The sequence below is a fragment of the Stenella coeruleoalba genome (genome assembly GCF_951394435.1).
Source record: "Stenella coeruleoalba genome assembly, chromosome: 5".
NCBI classification, from domain to species: Eukaryota; Metazoa; Chordata; class Mammalia; order Artiodactyla; family Delphinidae; genus Stenella; species Stenella coeruleoalba.
This window is the reverse complement of record NC_137150.1, coordinates 50,526,845-50,544,345: the sequence shown is the minus strand read 5'-3', so window position 1 is coordinate 50,544,345 and position 17,501 is coordinate 50,526,845. Positions and strand designations below refer to the sequence as shown.

The window sequence follows — 17,501 nt, the reverse complement described above, 5'->3', positions numbered from 1 at the left end:
GAAAAATAAGAAAACAAGATAAGAGAAAGTCTGAGAAGTAAACAGGATGTGAACACCCATCTATTAAAGGATTATGTGCTCTATCACCCAACTCCATCCTCAACTGATTCCCTGGGTCTTTAAAACAGATATTATTCACACACAGGGTATATATAAGCCTAAGGTCTGATTTCTCAATGCAAACCTTATAAGAAAAATACAGATGCCATTCCTCTGTAATTCATATAATATATATTTGTATTTAAATTACACTTATTTTCAGTCATGACTGAAGTCACCAAATAAATGATAAAGAAACAGCCATTCTATAAGGATGCTTTTTATATAGCCTTTTGCCAAAGTGATGAGAATTAAGATGAGTTATAAATAGATGCATGCTGCCAATGCAAAACAGGTCAGAAAAGATAAATGAGCTGCAAAACTCTGGCCAAGTTAGCTACCAAACAACATCACTAACTAAAGCACATGCTTCAATGTGTCACAGTTTCCCTCATGAACTAGAAGGACAACTCAATATTCCAATATACGTAAAGACCAAAGAAACTTCTATCCAAGTAACATGCCTCAGTGTGGAATTTTTCTAACTACTTAGAAAAACACACGAGTATTTTAACGACTCCTTCTAAAAATTAGAAGTTATGAAACACAGCTAGATAACAACACAAGTCCATTTCTCTACACAGCTAAGGTTTAGCTCAGAAGAATTGATTTCTACTTTTTAAAAACACAAATGACCCTTGAAAAATGCAGGGCTAAGGGGCACCGACCCTCCACGCAGTCAAAAATCCATCTGTAACTTATAGTCAGCCCTCTGCATTAGCAGGTCCTTGGTATCCTCAGTTGCACATCTGTGGACTCAACCAATGGTGGATGGTAGAGTTCTATAATAGTTACTACTGAAAAATATAAGTTAAGTGTAGAAGTGGACCTGCGCGGTCAAATCCATGTTGTTCAAGGGTCAACTGTAATAGGAATGGACACCCTTTGCTGATATAAATACTCTCTAGTCAACCTGCCCCCCAAAATTAGTCCAAGTACCCCCAACTTTCTGCTATCTCCACTTAACTAGTTGCCTAGTTATTTGCAAAGCAGAAACACTTGGCAAAGTAATTCTGTAAATGCAGACTGTCCATTTTATCCAAATGCACATCCACTATACCGCAAGGGGCAGGGAATGGGCAATAAAGAATGGATCCAGGTCAAATATTCTAGTTAATGGTTGTACTAAACACATGCTGCACATAAAACAGATTTCCTCTCAGCAATGATCTATCTGATGGTCACCTGCTAAAGAAAAAGGCCCAGGGCTGAGAAGCAATACCAGTGTAGGCATGAACACTAAAGTGGCACTGAACTGTTTCTTCTGGAGGTCCACCACAGTTCAGCTTCAATTTAGTGTAACAGCAGAGCTGGCTGGAAAATCACTAGGCCGCTTCAGCAGCGGGCTCCTCATCAGGCTGTTTATTTTTTGCATCTGCATTTGGAACTTAGAGATTAATGTTACTAATTTTATGCAGCTTGCTCACTACTATCCTGTTTGGGATGTAACATATCTAACTGCTATATAGTCATATTTTTAAGTCAATCATCTGGACAAAAAAAAAAAATAGGGTCTGCCAACATGAAAACAATTATGTATAAGTAAAACACATGTCTTAACACATTCTGGATGGAGAATAGTCCCATCTTTTCTTCCTGTGTGCGTGTGTGTGCATATATATTATTTTTACTGCACTATAAGACACATCAGTGGCTATCATACCACATTCAAGAGGACAAATACACATTTTCCAAAAAAGAAAAAAATTAAGAATTCAAGATTGGAAATCTACTATCAAATTTAATCTTATTCAAAGAGAAAGTCAATATAGAAATGACTTAAATAAAAATGTCTCGTCTAGGTAGTACCAGGGAAATTTTACTGAAATAGAATTTTAAAATTCTGTTTCAATAAGTACCTAATGAAAACTCAATTCTTGGAGACTGTAAAAAAGATTGTAAACACAAGTATTTGCATCTCTATCCCCTGGAACGCTGATACCTTGCATCTCTCTTTAATGTCCCCTAACTAGTGTGTAAACAGGAAAACCAAGGCGCCTGGTCTTTTCTCCTGCCCTTGTTACGCTTTGAGGAGTGCTCAGTGTGGCACTGATTGGGGATTCAAATACTGTTCACTGAAAAGCAGAGGCCAAAACAACCAATACTTGGGTCCTAAATTGTAAGACATATAATTGAAAACCTTCTACAAAGCTATACGAACCATAGCCCACACTAGTTCATTTTACAAGTCATTAAGTAGAAAAGTAAGAGGCTTAAAATCACTTTATCAGTATGATACACAATGAATGTGTCTGAAAAATCTTAAATATTTTTGCTATATTTAAAACCCAGTATGTGTAAGCACAAGAAGAAATTTCAAAAGTAAAAAAAGTTAACAATTCCCAGGTTGCAAGTTCAGATGACCACAGAGCCCAGGCAGGTCTGGAAATGGAGTGAAGCGGACAGGGTGGGGCCTGAGGACGACACTCCCCATCCAAACCGGGCAGCTGCTACTTTGTGCCGGTCAACTGCTGCCAGCCCAGTTATCAGATCTTCTGGGTTTTCAACATAAACAGAAAGATCCAGAATTTTGTGTCAATCTTCCCGTTTTTAAAGGTTGGCACCTAATTATTTTTTGTTAACTATAAAGACTTTTTTTTTTAATGCCTATATGACAAATGCAATAGGTAGCCAGTTTTCAGGCCCTGGTTTAGATGAATTAGATTTGTTCATTTCATTTATCCTTCATCCACTCTGAAGGACTTACTGAATGCTACCCTCAGACACCAGGCACAGCATGAACAAGAGACACATAGCCCCTGCTCCCCTGGAGTTCAGAGTGCAACCAGACAGTCAAACATTGCAATAAGTTGAAAACAATCATAATGTGAAAACCACCATAGCGTTTTAAATTGCTGTTATTTTGCAGTGCAACCTTGCCACGCCTGTGTTTTTCCTTAATCCTCTCCTTTTTGAAGGCAGCTCCCATTTGAAGGATACTGACTGCATCTTGTACCTTATTATTATTGCCTTTGGCTAATTAAATTCTGAAGTGTCTCTCAACCCAGACAGCTCAGAGCTGTCATAATTATATGTCATGTGTCATAATTATTGTGGGTGCCACATATAACACCACCCTCTGCATGGCATCAACATTTTCCTTTATGAGACAGAGATTATGCATAGGCTATGCCTTTTCAGAAGGCTTTGTAGGGAGTAGAATTGGCAAACCTAAGGCAGAGAGGATTGTAATATCAAACCACAGACCTGCATAAACTCACTCCACTTTTTTACAGTTAAAAGGAAGCCCTCAGAAACGGGGCTGGCTGCCTGTGCTGCTGGAGAGCAGCTTTGGTGAAGGATCTGCACTTCTGCAGAATCGGTAATTATGAGGAAGAGACATCAAGAGGCCACGGGTGGGGCTTCCCTGGTGGTGCAGTGGTTAAGAATCTGCCTGCCAACGCAGAAGACACAGGTTCGAGCCCTGGTCTGGGAGGATCCCACATGCCGCGGAGCAACTAAGCCCGTGCGCCACAACTACTGAGCCTGCGCGCTAGGGGCCGCGAGCCACAACTACTGAGCCAGCGCCCCTAGAGCCCGTGCTCCACAACGAGAGAAGCCACTGCAATGAGAAGCCCGCGCACTGCAACGAAGAGTAGCCCCCGCTCACTGCAACTAGAGAAAGCCTGCGTGCAACAACAAAGACCCAACGCAGCCAAAAATAAAAATAAATAGATTTATAAAAAAGAGGCCACGGGTGGGTCGCCAGGCTGGATGCATCACAGGACAGACAGATTCTCTAGAAAGAATACTAAAGAGCAAAGTTTCCAGAAAAGAGATTTAGATATGGTCTGCTTGGGGTGCCACTAACATTAGCTCCTCATTGACTATACTATCCCTACACAGTATTTACATTTCATAAAACCAAAACTGATTATATGATATGCAAAGCTTGAATAACTTCCAGCAAGGTCTCGGTTCAGGCTCAGCCTCCCCATAGACACCTTTCCCTTCCTGGTCTGTTTTCCTGCCCGCCTATCCTGCTCCCTGATCCACCCCTCCTCTGCGCTCCCAAGGCACTGATAAACTCCAAGCACTTCTCCTGTGGTTCTACACGTGTGTAAATACAGCCTTTTTTTCTTTTTTTTGGTAAACCACACTTTGCTCCCTAACTACACTGCTCATTCCTTTAGGGCAAAAACAGTGTCTTACTCAGGTCTGTGTCACCAACACCTAATACAGTCCTGCACAGAAGACGTATGACAAATGCTTATTAAAATGAACAAATCTATTATTCAGTCACTCCTTAATTCAGTCATAAATCTTATCCTCTCACTCCTTCTTTCCACCCCAGTCTCAAAGAAGAGAGCTGACAATCTTGACACAACAGGCCTTATAAGTTTGAGTAGTAGAGAGAACGCAGACAGCAGTTTGCAATAATAATTTTCTTTAAATATTTGCACAAGTTACACATTTCTCATATATTGTGATGTTCAAGAGTCTGACCAAAACTGAGCTTCCCCATACTTGGTTTCCCAAACCCAACATTTGACCAGCCTAACTTTTTCTACTTTCTAGCTCAAGCCCCAGCTTCTAAATAGGATTCTATCATAAAAGGAGATGTTATCTAATATTATTCAGCAATGATATTTTAACAGCAAGTCCCATTCTCATTTGAATATCCTTCTTTTTCCTGGGCAAGGCTCCTAAGAGCCGTTTATTCATTTTTCTACACTATACTGATTGTAAACCTTTCTGGCTCCCCCTGACACAGTGGCCGTCAGTATGCTTGAAGAGCAAACCTGTGTGGTGAGAGGATTTGAACTACTGAATGCAAGAAGGGAGCCATCAGGGGAAAAGTTATTAAGAAGATATCAACCAGAACAGAAAAGGTCACTGGATTAGCAGGAGAAGTACATTTGCTGTAAAAGACATGCTGATGACGAGCACCATCTGAACGTGGAAAGTTTTAATGTGTTTAATGTGCTGTCTGGAAATGTGTACTCAAACGAATGATCCAGGAAAACTCTGGCTGTGTATTCTGTCTAGGGAAACAAAGGCTTTCAGAAAGAAGAAACAAAAGGGAAAAAAAACCCTCACTCCCAATAAAATGACGTGCTAAATGCTGATCAATCGAAACGGGCTAAAGTTAAGACAACTGGACACAACTGAGGTAACTTTAACCTCCTGTCTTCCAGGCTATCCCAGAAACAGTTTTCTGTTTACATTTAAGAAGATCCACTTCCTGAAGAAGAGGCATTAAGAATACTCATTAGCAATTAATATTCAGGAAGCTTAAAAGAAAAAAGAAAAGACACAAGAAATAAAAAATGACAAAACATTTGCTAGGTGCTCTCTGTGTGCTAAATGCTAGGCAGAACAAAGAGGCGCCTAACTCTCTCCCCACCCCACTGACCTAATGAATACATATGTGAGAAGTGTCACTAAGAATATAAAGTGGCATACCACCGTCGTGTAGGTTATAAGTGTCACAGATTAAATTAGCAAATCAGTAAATTCTAGGTGAACACTCTGCTCTTAACCTAATAGTTTCTTTAACTGGTGGCTGCTCTAATTCCTCTTCAGAGATTACTGAAATATTAAACCAATAGAACAAGTTGGAAATGCTTACTCTTTCATGCTCAAAACTAGCTGCTACTTCTTAAAATCTCTAAGATGTGCTAAAAGTACTTAACGAAGATAGTTAAATTAATACACCATTAGGTTCTAAAATGTTTCAGAACATTAGGTTCTGAAATGTAATGTATGAAATGCCAATATTTTGATTACTGAAGGGCATTCACTGTAATTTATACAGCCACACACAAAAGCTCAGGTGGAAACATGACTTTTATAACTCAAGAATAGTATGTGGTTAGGCATATTAAGGTAAGCAAACTTTATTTAGCTATGTTGATCTATTTAAAGGTAGAAGAAATTATAGTGAGAGAAGCAGAAGTACTTTATTTAGAAAACTATAGTTAAAAAGAAAGCCGTTCAATTTCCCTCCTAGGTATACATGAGAGAAATGAAAACACACAACACAAAAACCACACAAACATTCACAGTAGCATTGTTCATAATAGCCAAAAAGAGCAGAAACAATCCAAATGTCCATCAACTGATGAATGGATAAATAAAATGGAGTAGTATTCATACACTAGAATATTATTTGGCAATAAAAAAGGTATGAAGTACAAGCATACCTCGTTTTATTGAGCTTTTCTGCTTTATTGTGCTTTGCAGGTAATTGTGTGTTTTACAAATTGGTTTAACATGGCAACTCTGAGTGGAGTGAGTCTATCAGTGCCATTTTTCCAATAGTATTTGCTCACTTCCTATCTCTGTGTCACATTTTGGTAGTGCTTGCAAAATTTCAAACTTTTTCATTATTATTATATTTGTTATGGTGATCTGCAATCAGTGATCTTTGATGTTACTATTACAAAAAGATTACGACTCACCGTAGGCTCAGATGGTTAGCATTTTTTAGCAATAAAATATTTTTAAATTAAGGTATGTACAATTTTTTAGACATGCTATTGCACACTTAAGAGACTACAGTATAGTGTAAACAGAACTTTTACATGCACTGAGAAATCAAAAAATTCACGTGACTCACTGTGTTGCAATATTCACTTTACTGTGGTGGCTTGGGACTGAACCCACTATATCTCCGAGGTATGCCTATAGTGATACATGCTACAACATGGACGAACCTTAAAAAACATTATGCTAAGTGAGAGAAGGCAGACATAAAAGACCACATATTGTATGATTTCATTTATATGAATGTCCATAATGGGCAAATTATCTACAGAGACAGAAAGTAGATGAGTGGCTGCCTAGGAATAGGGGAGAGAAGGGAATGGAGAGTGACTGCTAAAGGGTTTCTTTTCAGGGTGATAAAAATGTTCTAAGATTAATGGTAGTCTTGGTTGCACAATTCTGTGAATATAATCAATTTCGTCAAATTGTATACTTTAAGTGAATTACATGGCATGTGGATTATATCTCAATAACGCTAAGTTCCTTCTATCCACCTTGTGTATTTGTTATTGTTATTCTTGTTCATTTCTTAGTTGATAATACACTTTAAATGTTCATTCATTCATAATGAGGACAGCTTTTCATTTTAAGAAAAGAATCATCCTTTTCCTGCTACCTACATAAAATGGCAAAACAAGGTTTCAAACTTAACATGACTTCGGATAATGAAAATTAACAGTGTTTCTTATTTAGAGAGCCAGAACAGAGCAGAGAATCTTGCCAAGAACCGGTCCTAATTAAATCCAGAAGCCAACAGGACAGAAATCCGGAGGATGAAGGCTGTGGGGACTGAAGAGCTTTCTCCTAACTGTGGTGGTTCTTTTGCATATATAGAAATAATTAGAATGTCCTCAGCACAGCTGCAATGTATTAAGAGTTGTAAACACATACAAGGTAAGCTTCACCTACACACTCCTAACAAATGCAGAGCCAGAGGGCCCCTCTCTTCAACAGTATAATTTGGGAAGTGGCTCAAGGGCCTCTCCCTTAAAACGTCACTCCAGGGGTCTGCCGGGACAGTGCCTGCAATGTCCATCATTGAAGTCAGCCCTGTGCCTCCAAATGGTCCTTGTTAAAAAGAATAAGTATTGCCTCAAGAGACAGCATAGTCAAAGCCTCCTGATCCTTTCACACAAACCCACCTGAGCAACACACCACACGTGCTCCGAGAGCAAGCAGCAAACAACAGCAGGCGCCCGGACAAGCACTCAACACTCTTGCAGTTCCTGACTCTTGGATCCGCACTCCTGGTCCTTGCTCTTTTTGGTGACGCCCCCATCCCTCCCCCTCCCCCACCTCCTCTCTGGTATTTCTCCATTATTTTGGTTTTGCTTGCCCCTTAGCCCAGGTTCCACACACAGGCCCTGGGGACTCTACCACACTTAACTCTGCCAAAACTAAATGTTAGGACCCAAAGGAAAAAGTGAAGGCTTGAGTGAATGAGGGAGACACAGAATGGGGATTCTGGGGGCAGAAAGAGGCAAAAAGAAGTGTCAGGCACATAGGCCACTGCCTCAGCAGAGCCACAGTGACAACATCAAGGCATGATACATCTTGGGCCGTTCCTGCCGAGAGGAACATTTCAAACGCACTCTGCCCAGTTAACAACTGTGCCCCACTAAGGGACATTTAGGGTTAATGCCAGTCAACAGCTTGGCCCACATAACCTAAATGCCTAAACGTCAATGCTTCTAGCACAATCAAACATATTTGCGAATTAGAGAGACTGAAACATTTCCTTCCGATGAGATCTGTTTAGAGTAAGTGTACTCTAGTCTGAGAAAGCTCGATGTTTGTGACTGCTTATAAAACATTAACAAATCTTCCCATTTCTTGGATTTATAGAAACCTTCTCAGGTGAAATCGAAATGTGATTTTATTAACCAAAATTATTAAGCAGCTTCTACTTAGGAGCTGAGGTAGATATACAGAGTAGGAAATACCACAAGGCCTTCTGAGGAAATCCAGTCTTTTCAGTCACTGGTCATTTCTGGGAGCAAAGGAGTTTACTTCTGAAGAAAAAACTGGAAAATTCTAAGGGCTCTGTATGCTGGCTTATAAAACTACAAAAGGCTACTCTATGCAAAATGAATTATAGAAATGAGGGAGAAATCAAAACACAAAAATGGTGCACAGCTACATGGATGGGTGGTCTCAGGTCTTCCAGGTACATATGCAAAATGGAACAAGGTGACAACATCTGAGAGACCTGCATTGTTTTCCAAGTTTAGTCATATTTGAATACCTTGTCCCTGCTTTTTTTTTTTTTTGGCCTCACCATGAGGCATGTGGGATCTTAGTTCCCCAACCAGTGATCGAAGCCGTACCCCGTGCAGTGGAAGTGCCGAGTCTTAACCACTGGACCGCCAGGGAAGTCCCAACTTGCCCTTTTATTGTTTTAATTAGTGAAAATAAAGGAGACCAAACACCGCATCTTGAAACTATTCATGGCACTTTGAGACCTTCCCATGAGTGGCCGGAGCAGGGCAGTGGGAGGATGATGGAGAGAGGCAAGCTCTAACCGCAGAAGGTGGACTGGCCATGGTTCTGCGCTCAGATTTTATCTCAGGTGGACAGGACAGCTGTGAGCAGGGCAGCGACATGGTACGTTTATGTTTTTAGCAGACTGCTGTGTGGCAAATGCTTTCTGGTAGAGCAAAAGTAAAAGCAGCGAGACCAGTGAGAAGAACTGTCCTACCCTGGTGAGAGGTGCTGGCTTAGAGTCCAGGAGTGGTCATGGAAATGAAGTGGACATGGCAAAGTATGGTTTCAGCAATGTTCCTGAGATAAGGCCAACAGGACTTGCTGACAGACTGGAATAGAAAGATGACAAGAAACAAGTGGAGACTCTGGAGATGAAGAGTAATAGAGGCAAGGAAGCAGAGGCTCTATTTAGAGAAGCACTGCTATAAAGGGGAGCAGAGATACAAGATGGTAACTGGGAGAATGTGGAGTCAAGCGAGGGAGCTTGTTTCTGTTGGGTGGATGAGAGGTATAGCTATTTGTGCATTTAAGATAAAAGATACTACAGTAGATGGGTGGAAATGAGCCAAAAGAGAGAATCAGGAGTCAGGAAGAGAGATACTTGCATCAGTGGCAAGAAGGGAGGAAATTTGTTCAACTGACAAACATTTATTGAGCACCTATTAGATATTCTTTGTTCTTAAGAGGTTCACAGTCTAATGCAGGAGAAAGTAATATATATAAACTACTAAGCAGCAAAGCAATATCCAACAGAGGTATATACAAAGTATTAATGTACTATGATGGATAAAGAGTGTTAATGTACTATGACAGATGGGGGTGGGGAAGAGCAACACACTGACATCAAATAAATGGCCAATTAACTTTTCTGAATTAATATATTTTGCGTAAATATTTTTCAAGCAATTGTTCCCAATTCTACTTTTGATAAAACGAAGTCTTCTACTTTTGTGCTTCTAAAGAGCTACACAAGTATAAAAAATGGCATTTATTTAGTACAAGACTGAGGGAACCCAGTTTTAGTTGTCAATTAAAAATTTAAATAATGTTATCAGAGACAATACTTGTCTCTAATAATTTTTAAAGTTTTACTTACCATTTAAATTTTTTCCCAAGTGCTACAGGAATGAGCTCAGGAATAACTTTTCAACTCTGTAATGTTAAGTAACTAGAGGCAAAGGAGTTTTTACAGAAAACAAGTACCATCATTTTCTGGGCAGCAGGCTCTACATTTGGAAGGACTGCTCCAGGAGCCAGGGTGGGTTCACACAGACCTGTGCCTCTTGTCGGGGTCAGTCACCCCCTGTGTGAGATGAAAACCTGATCCACCCTCTGGGCAATCCTGCTCGGGCCATCCTGCTCTGACCAATCAGGCAAACCAGTCAAGCACAATATATGACATAAGCAAACAGTATTTTATTCCAAAGACTTGTACGTATTTTCAAAATGATTCATTTCAAAAATCAGACATTTGTTTTTGATGCTTCAAGAATACCAACTGGATTAGGTAAAGTTTGCTGTTCTCAAAAACTACAACTTCTGATATTTTAAATCATATAGTAATTCTACAACAAAAACACTTGACCTCTAGAGAACTACAAAGGTTCAAAATCACAGATCTTGAATCTCAAAATAAAACAATTTCCGGGTTAGCAGACTTCCCTGGCGGTCCTGTGGTTAAGACTTCGCCTTCCAAGGCAGGGGGCGTGGGGTTCAATCCCCGGTTGGGGAGCTATGACCCCCACATGCCTTTTAGCCAAAAAACCAAAACAGAAAACAGAAGGAGTATTGTAACAAATTCAATAAAGACTTTAAAAATGGTCCACATCAAAAAAAAATCTTAAAAATATAAAAACAATTTCTGGGTTAACGTTTCCCACTTAGACAAGTTGACTTAAATTTCCTTCTTACTGCACCTACCTGCTGAGCTGCATCTCCATTCACCAAGTGAGGCATCATGGCTACCTCTCCGTTCAGCAATGGTGGCAGTTCCAGAGGGATCTGGTCGGTCATCATCATTGTGACATACATTCATGGAGAATTTCCCTCAACTGGCTTCCTGCAAGAAAATCACCATTTTTTTTGAAAAGGATTCAAGACCAAAAAAATTCACCTGTAACAAGTCAGCAATTTAAGTGCACCGTCATGAGGTCAGACGAAACTCAAATTCTTCTAATCACAGTACTGTATTAAAAGGGGTGAAGCAAAACCCAGGAAACAGCCTGAATTAGGAGACCACAAACCTGAATCTCTACGCAGCCAAGTGAACACAACCTCTAGTTCCTCAATTTCATTGTTTAGCTATAAATTTTAAAAACTTATGAATAATAGTAAGTCCCCTAACCCCAGGGATCTTCCTCAGAATAAAATGAGGTAACAATTTGAGAGGCTAAAAGTGTCAAACGAACACTGACCATATCATTATCTTTAAGGTAATTACAGAAAATAAGGCCAAAGAGAATGAGCTATAAGAAAAGTTTTCCTCAAAAAAAAAAAAAGCTGTTAACAAAGCAAGTAAACAAAGGTTAACTGCCTACACTGCAGTTGTTGCGATTTCTGACCTTGCCATTAAATTGGTAATTAATCATGTTCTAATTATTTCTCTCCCGTCACCTCCTTGAATTGGATTTAACCTGCTGCATATTTACAGCTTTATCACGGCCGAATGTCTTGAGTTTTCCTGTATCTGACAGTACCCGTGGCACCTTGTACGGAATAAGGCTTAACGGCACATTCCATTGTTTCCACAGAATAAATGGTTGTCATACAGGTATTCAAAACAACGCCAAGCCCACTTTCATTCCGTAATGGTACTTGCCCCCAACATCCAGCTTTTCAATATAACAGCAGGAAAACAATGAATTCCTATTCAGAATTATAATGTTCCTTAAGAAGTATTTACGTATCCTTCAATCGTGCCTAAAACGTTTTGTCACAAAAAGTTTAACAGCATGGACAAAGAAGAATAAACAAACACACAGGCACACTATTTTAAGTCAGTCCAGAAAGAGACTGCCATGTGGTTCATTTTAAAATTTTTCTCATTCATAATAAAGTCCCCCAAAATTTCAAATTCAAGAGGATTTGGTAAATGAATCCTTTAATACTCAATATCCAAATCAGGCAAAACAGTGGGGCAAATCCTTTAATGATTATCTCTAATTTGTCTCAGGTGTGACAAATAAAATATTTCTTCTCATTCTGAATGTTAAATATATCTCCCTCCCCCAAATCCCATCCAAAAGATACTCCTTCCCTGGAAGTATCAAATGATGCATAAAAGCCACCCAAGAGATTATAAACTTTATTTTAAATCGGTAAAATTTTACACTATTCATTATAACCCCATTTGGAGAAACTAATTATTTTAAGCGCCAAACAACAAAGTCTTGTTCCAACTAGGGAAGCACATTCTATAATAACAGGTCTTATAATGCAGTGTTAACAGTATCATCATGCTGTTTTATGAGGCAATTACTCAGTTCCTAAGCAAATAAAAGTACAAAACTCAAAGCCCAGTAGTTTATCCTAATGTAGGAAACAGATTCTTCCACAACAGAATTAACCAAGATAACTGACACTATCATGACATCAACTGTTTGATTTTGAGTAGTACTACTAATGGAGTACTAATGTCCATTTCAGTTTTATTTCAAATATACTTAATCCTACTAGTGCATGAAGAAAGAATGGCTAGTTTTCCTCAGGTTGATATTACACAGGCCTATTTCTTAAGCGTAATGTTTTATTTAATGTTTCTTCAACGTGCAGGTTGGATAACCAGGGTACTAATTTACATTAAGGGTCTGAGGATAAAGCATCTGGGAGAAAGAAGCACTCCACACTCACTTCCACCTTTTCCTCACCCCTCCGCAGGGAAGCGCCCCAAGGCACTTGCTGGTAAGGTTATGGAGGTTGTGGCTCCGTCCTCTCCCCTCTCCTCTGCTAAAGTAGTGAGCACCAAAGCCCTCTCCCACTGGGGGACAGTCCTGGTCATCTCACAGACAAGCATAAGGATAGAACCTGCTCTTTTTTCATCCTGTGCACGCAGGTACTGGTAGGAGGACAGAATTGTGATCTAGTATAAAATTTAGCCATTCCTGGCCACCCATCCCTAATACCAAAGAATGTCTCAACTCCCAACATTATGTCTAACACTGACAATTCCAATTTAAGAAACCTTCTGGTTGGCATCGTAATAAACAATGGGACTTGCTATCATCAAAACACAGCAATCCAGCCCCACTAGCTGGCACTCTTAAGCACAGGTGTCAAGTCCAAACTGGGCAGTTAAACTCCAGGTTCTGCAAGTGTGGGATAAAAGGACAGAGCCCCTCCCCGGTTCCATGAAAGGCTTATAAATCTACGATGAGGGAGGGTGGGAGCCAACAGAGAGCTGCAAAAACCCCCAAAGAAACCAAGTCCACTGGCACAAAGAGATAATTGTACTTGCTTTTGAAAATTGTACAGGCAACTTTGGGCAATGCAGCTATTCGATACAGAGAAAGATGCCTGAATCCTGTATTTCTTTTCTACTGGATGATGGATTATTCACCTCACAGATGTGCAGTAGTTGTTGCAGATTACTGAGGGGGAACAAGGGAGGGGAAGACGGGGAACTGTGCATAAAAAAATCAACTCAGCATACAGTGGGAACATATAAACGTCGTACACTCCTAGTGCCTCAACTCAACCATGCAACAACTGTACCTTTAATCATGGACAAAAATGGAAGAATAAAATGAAGCCACAGGGCTTCCCTGGTGGCACAGTGGTTGAGAGTCCGCCTGCCGATGCAGGGGACACGGGTTCGTGCCCCGGTCCGGGAAGATCCCACATGCCACGGAGCGGCTGGGCCCGTGAGCCATGGCCGCTGAGCCTGCGCGTCCGGAGCCTGTGCTCCGCAACGGGAGAGCCCACAACAGTGAGAGGCCCGCGTACCGCAAGAAACAAAAACAAAAACAAATAAAATGAAGCCACAGAGGCACAATGCTCATAAGCAAAGTTGTTAACCCTCTTTACCGTAGGCCACCAGCTTGCTAAAATCCAAGGCCCACTTTCTAATGCCCAAGAGTTTCACCAAAGGTAAACCAGACTTTATTCTGCCTGCAATACAAGGTAAGAGACTGATCTAGAAGGGGTGGTTCAGGCAGCCAACAATGTTTAAAACCCCCTTTCTACACTCCATGCACATACACAGGATATGTTCATTTGCCTGGAATTCAAGGGACATGTAGAAAAAGCAATAAGTTACCGCTAGGCAAGATAATGCCCAGCTACTTTAACAAAGCAATTGCCTGCCAATCGGTCCTTAAATTATCATAGAACACCAACAATTTAGTGCCGTGGACTGGGACAAGAGAAAAGGCAGAAGGAAGAATTATAAAAGAATGAAAACCATAGATGCAAAACATAAAACAGGGTACAAAGTAGTATTTACTATGGTTATTACCATATTTTTGGTTATTCCCTAGTGATGGGGATGGGAGTCGGGTAGCAGGAGGTAATGACTTTTCCAAATACAAATGGAATGTCAAATGTTCAAGTTGGAAATTGGGAAAACCACTCAGCCCTAACCATTGACAGTTGAAGAAGGTTAAGTCAGGCCAAGATACTTGGGAAGGCTTGCCATGCAGCAATCATTTAATGGTGACAGCTCCCCCCAAAGTGAGTCTCCTCTATTTTGGCCGATAACCCAGACAAAACTCAACTTAAACACCTTAAGAGGTGCTTAAGCCTCAGCACCACTGTCTTGAGGAGACCTGGAGAATGTGACATGCCTAAGAAAGCTGACCGAACTTGAACTTTTCAAATGGAATTTTAAAAATGAAGCCATGAATGTGGAAGGCTTACTATTCAAACAGTTAACTTGAAGGACCAAAAACTTTATTTGCAATAATTGTGGGTGGAAATTATACATTTTCTCACTTCATTATAGGGCAGTCTGACCGTAACTTTATTTTTCCTTAGGGATGTAGGGTCATTGTTTACAATACTGTGTTCAGTCACAAGGTGATGTACTAGGGAGTTACTAAGCATTCTGACCTTACATACTCAGAGAAATTCACCCCTACTTTGAGTTCTTAGGTTTAAATTCTATGGGTTTTTTTTTCTCTCTTCCTCATTAGGCTGTACCACAAACCACACCTCCTCAAATCTGAGAAACATATCCTAAATTTGCTGTCTTATATCTTCCTTGGGCTGGGAAGCCAGGCTGTTAGTTATACACACATAGAGGAGTGGTCTCTGGGGTCTCAGAAGCTCCCCTCTGTGCCTTGCTATCAGCTCTGAGGGGAGCTGAGTGAGCCAGATGTTGATCTCTGGATAACTGAGCTGTAACTGTTTTTCGTGTCAGTCAGAAAGTCTCATGAGGAATCGCCCTGACAAAACCCTCGTCCATCCTGGTCTGGGTTCCTTCTCCCTTGGACAGATGTGTATCTGAGCTGGCCAAAGCTTTCACAGAACTCATGCATTGCATTCAAGGCTCTACCACAACCATACTGTCCTCCTCACACACAACTGAGCTCTTGCAATAAATCCATTCTTTAGACCACCACCGTTTACAGATAAAGAATAAATGTGCTGCAGAACTAATCCGACTAAACCAATAGAAAATAGATGACCTCTACTACAGTGCTTTTTTCTAATTCTCTGAACTTTTTTTTTTTTTCACATAGATCTCCAAGGTTTCACTCCTATTCTTTTTATTCTTACCCATACTTCTATTTCAAAGAATTCGGTGACAACCACAGGCCCTCACAACCTCTCCCCCTAACCACACATCCTAACACTAAAACCACAAGTGCTTCATGCCCGGCCAGTTCTATTCTTTTGATTGACAGGGAAGGGATGCCACGTGAGCACTTGTGGTTAACTTCCCTCTCTCCTGAAAGCAAGTCGTTTGTTACCGTCCTTACCTGCTAGCAAGGCCCAGAACCAAAGAACTTCTAGGCTAATGGTGGGGGGAGGGGGGGCACTGCATACTCTGAAAAAGAGATCCTCACCGCCGGTAAGACGTTTAATTCTGTCCAAATATGCCCCCAAAGCTTTTACAGAACACCTTATTTTAAAATAATATTGCAAAGGGTCTTCAGTTTTTACATTACTCTAGGCAACTGGGTTATTACTTTTTCCCTTTATTTTGCTTCCCTCACTCCAAGTCCAAAAAGGTTTTCCATGGTATTTTGGCCCCAGCCTATACTAAGAAACACACAGCCAATTTCATAAAAAACCTGATTCTCAGGAAAGAACCACAGATCCATTTCCAAAGGCCAGAGAAAGCAATTATATACTAGGAAGAATTTCTAACTTGAAAAAAACCAAAGCCCTGATCACCGCGGGAGGAGGTTTAAGTCTGTGAACCTGGCCTTCATATTAGTAACAGAATGTCCTGGTCCTCACTCCATAGGCTGATGACCCGAATTTCCTTACATTAATTCAAGATGTGAGTTAGCAGTACAGTACACAAATGGGTTTCAGATGCCAAGAGGAAAAGAAACCTAATGGCACCAAAAGGAGCAAAGCATAACCAGCAGCGCCAAACGGGGTGGACCTACTGGGTGAAAGGAGACTGGCTCCCTGAGTCAAGTCTCAGGCCAGCGCCAAGGTGCAGGCTCCCAGGCTCACTTCACCTACACCCTGATGTGGCTTCTGACCTATTCTAAACTATCCCGGGGAAGTGTGTAAAAAATAAAAGCAGTATGAGAACCAGTAAGAAGAATGTATGTGTGCCAGTTACACCTCAATATATTAAAAAAAAAAAGTGCACATCATCAGTTTTGACTTTTTGCTTCCACTCTGCAATTCAAATGCACTTTCAGAAGCGAAATGGGTTCCTTGATGAATGGGAAGTGGATAGAAACCCACCAATTAAGACCTATGAAGCAATTAGGTAAATAAATAATCTAATAAATAAAATAATTTTCAGAATTCATATCACTAAAGTTAACTGTGATTCCATAAAGCTTGTATCTTTTCCAATAAATTATACATTAACCAATCACCTTCACATAATCTAAACAGCATGTAAACGTTTTGCTTGCTACATGCTTGTTCTGCAGCCTGGGAAAAATATTCTCAGGGGCACATTAGTAAAATCATAGCTTGATTCATACTTCAACAAAAGTTCCTTCTCTACTAAAAGTACTAAATGACTTTCAGTAGTAAGAACCTATTGTGGACCAGGTGTCAGAAAATCATCACACACATACCAGAGAAATGTTCTAGCCATGTTTCTAAATAGTGATAAGGAAAAGAACTCTTTTTCCTGTTTCAACATAGCAAGAAAAACCCCACCAGTAGTCAAAACGACAATAGGATAAACTTACTGAATCACAAAAAAAACGGGGGCTTTGTTTTGCTGTGTTGTGTTTGAGGCAGATGGGTTTGAGAGGTTACCAAGAAATTACTGTATCTCTATTCAAAGAATA

General features: G+C 40.3%; 1 protein-coding gene across 9 annotated transcripts in view; it reads right to left on the bottom strand.

Moving 5' to 3' along the window:
- The window catches only part of FNDC3B (fibronectin type III domain containing 3B), a 468,247-nt gene that overhangs the window by 277,872 nt on the left and 172,874 nt on the right, over positions 1 to 17,501 (bottom strand). For 7 of the 9 annotated variants that reach the window (XM_079921937.1, XM_079921936.1, XM_079921939.1 and 4 more), the window contains one exon: positions 10,993 to 11,131. In XM_079921937.1, the coding sequence (XP_079778063.1) occupies positions 10,993 to 11,103 (111 nt within the window). In that variant the 5' untranslated portion in view covers positions 11,104 to 11,131. Of the gene's footprint in view, positions 1 to 10,992; positions 16,752 to 17,501 lie in introns of those variants that run through there. The other 2 variants (XM_079921943.1, XM_079921940.1) reach the window with 2 other exon arrangements.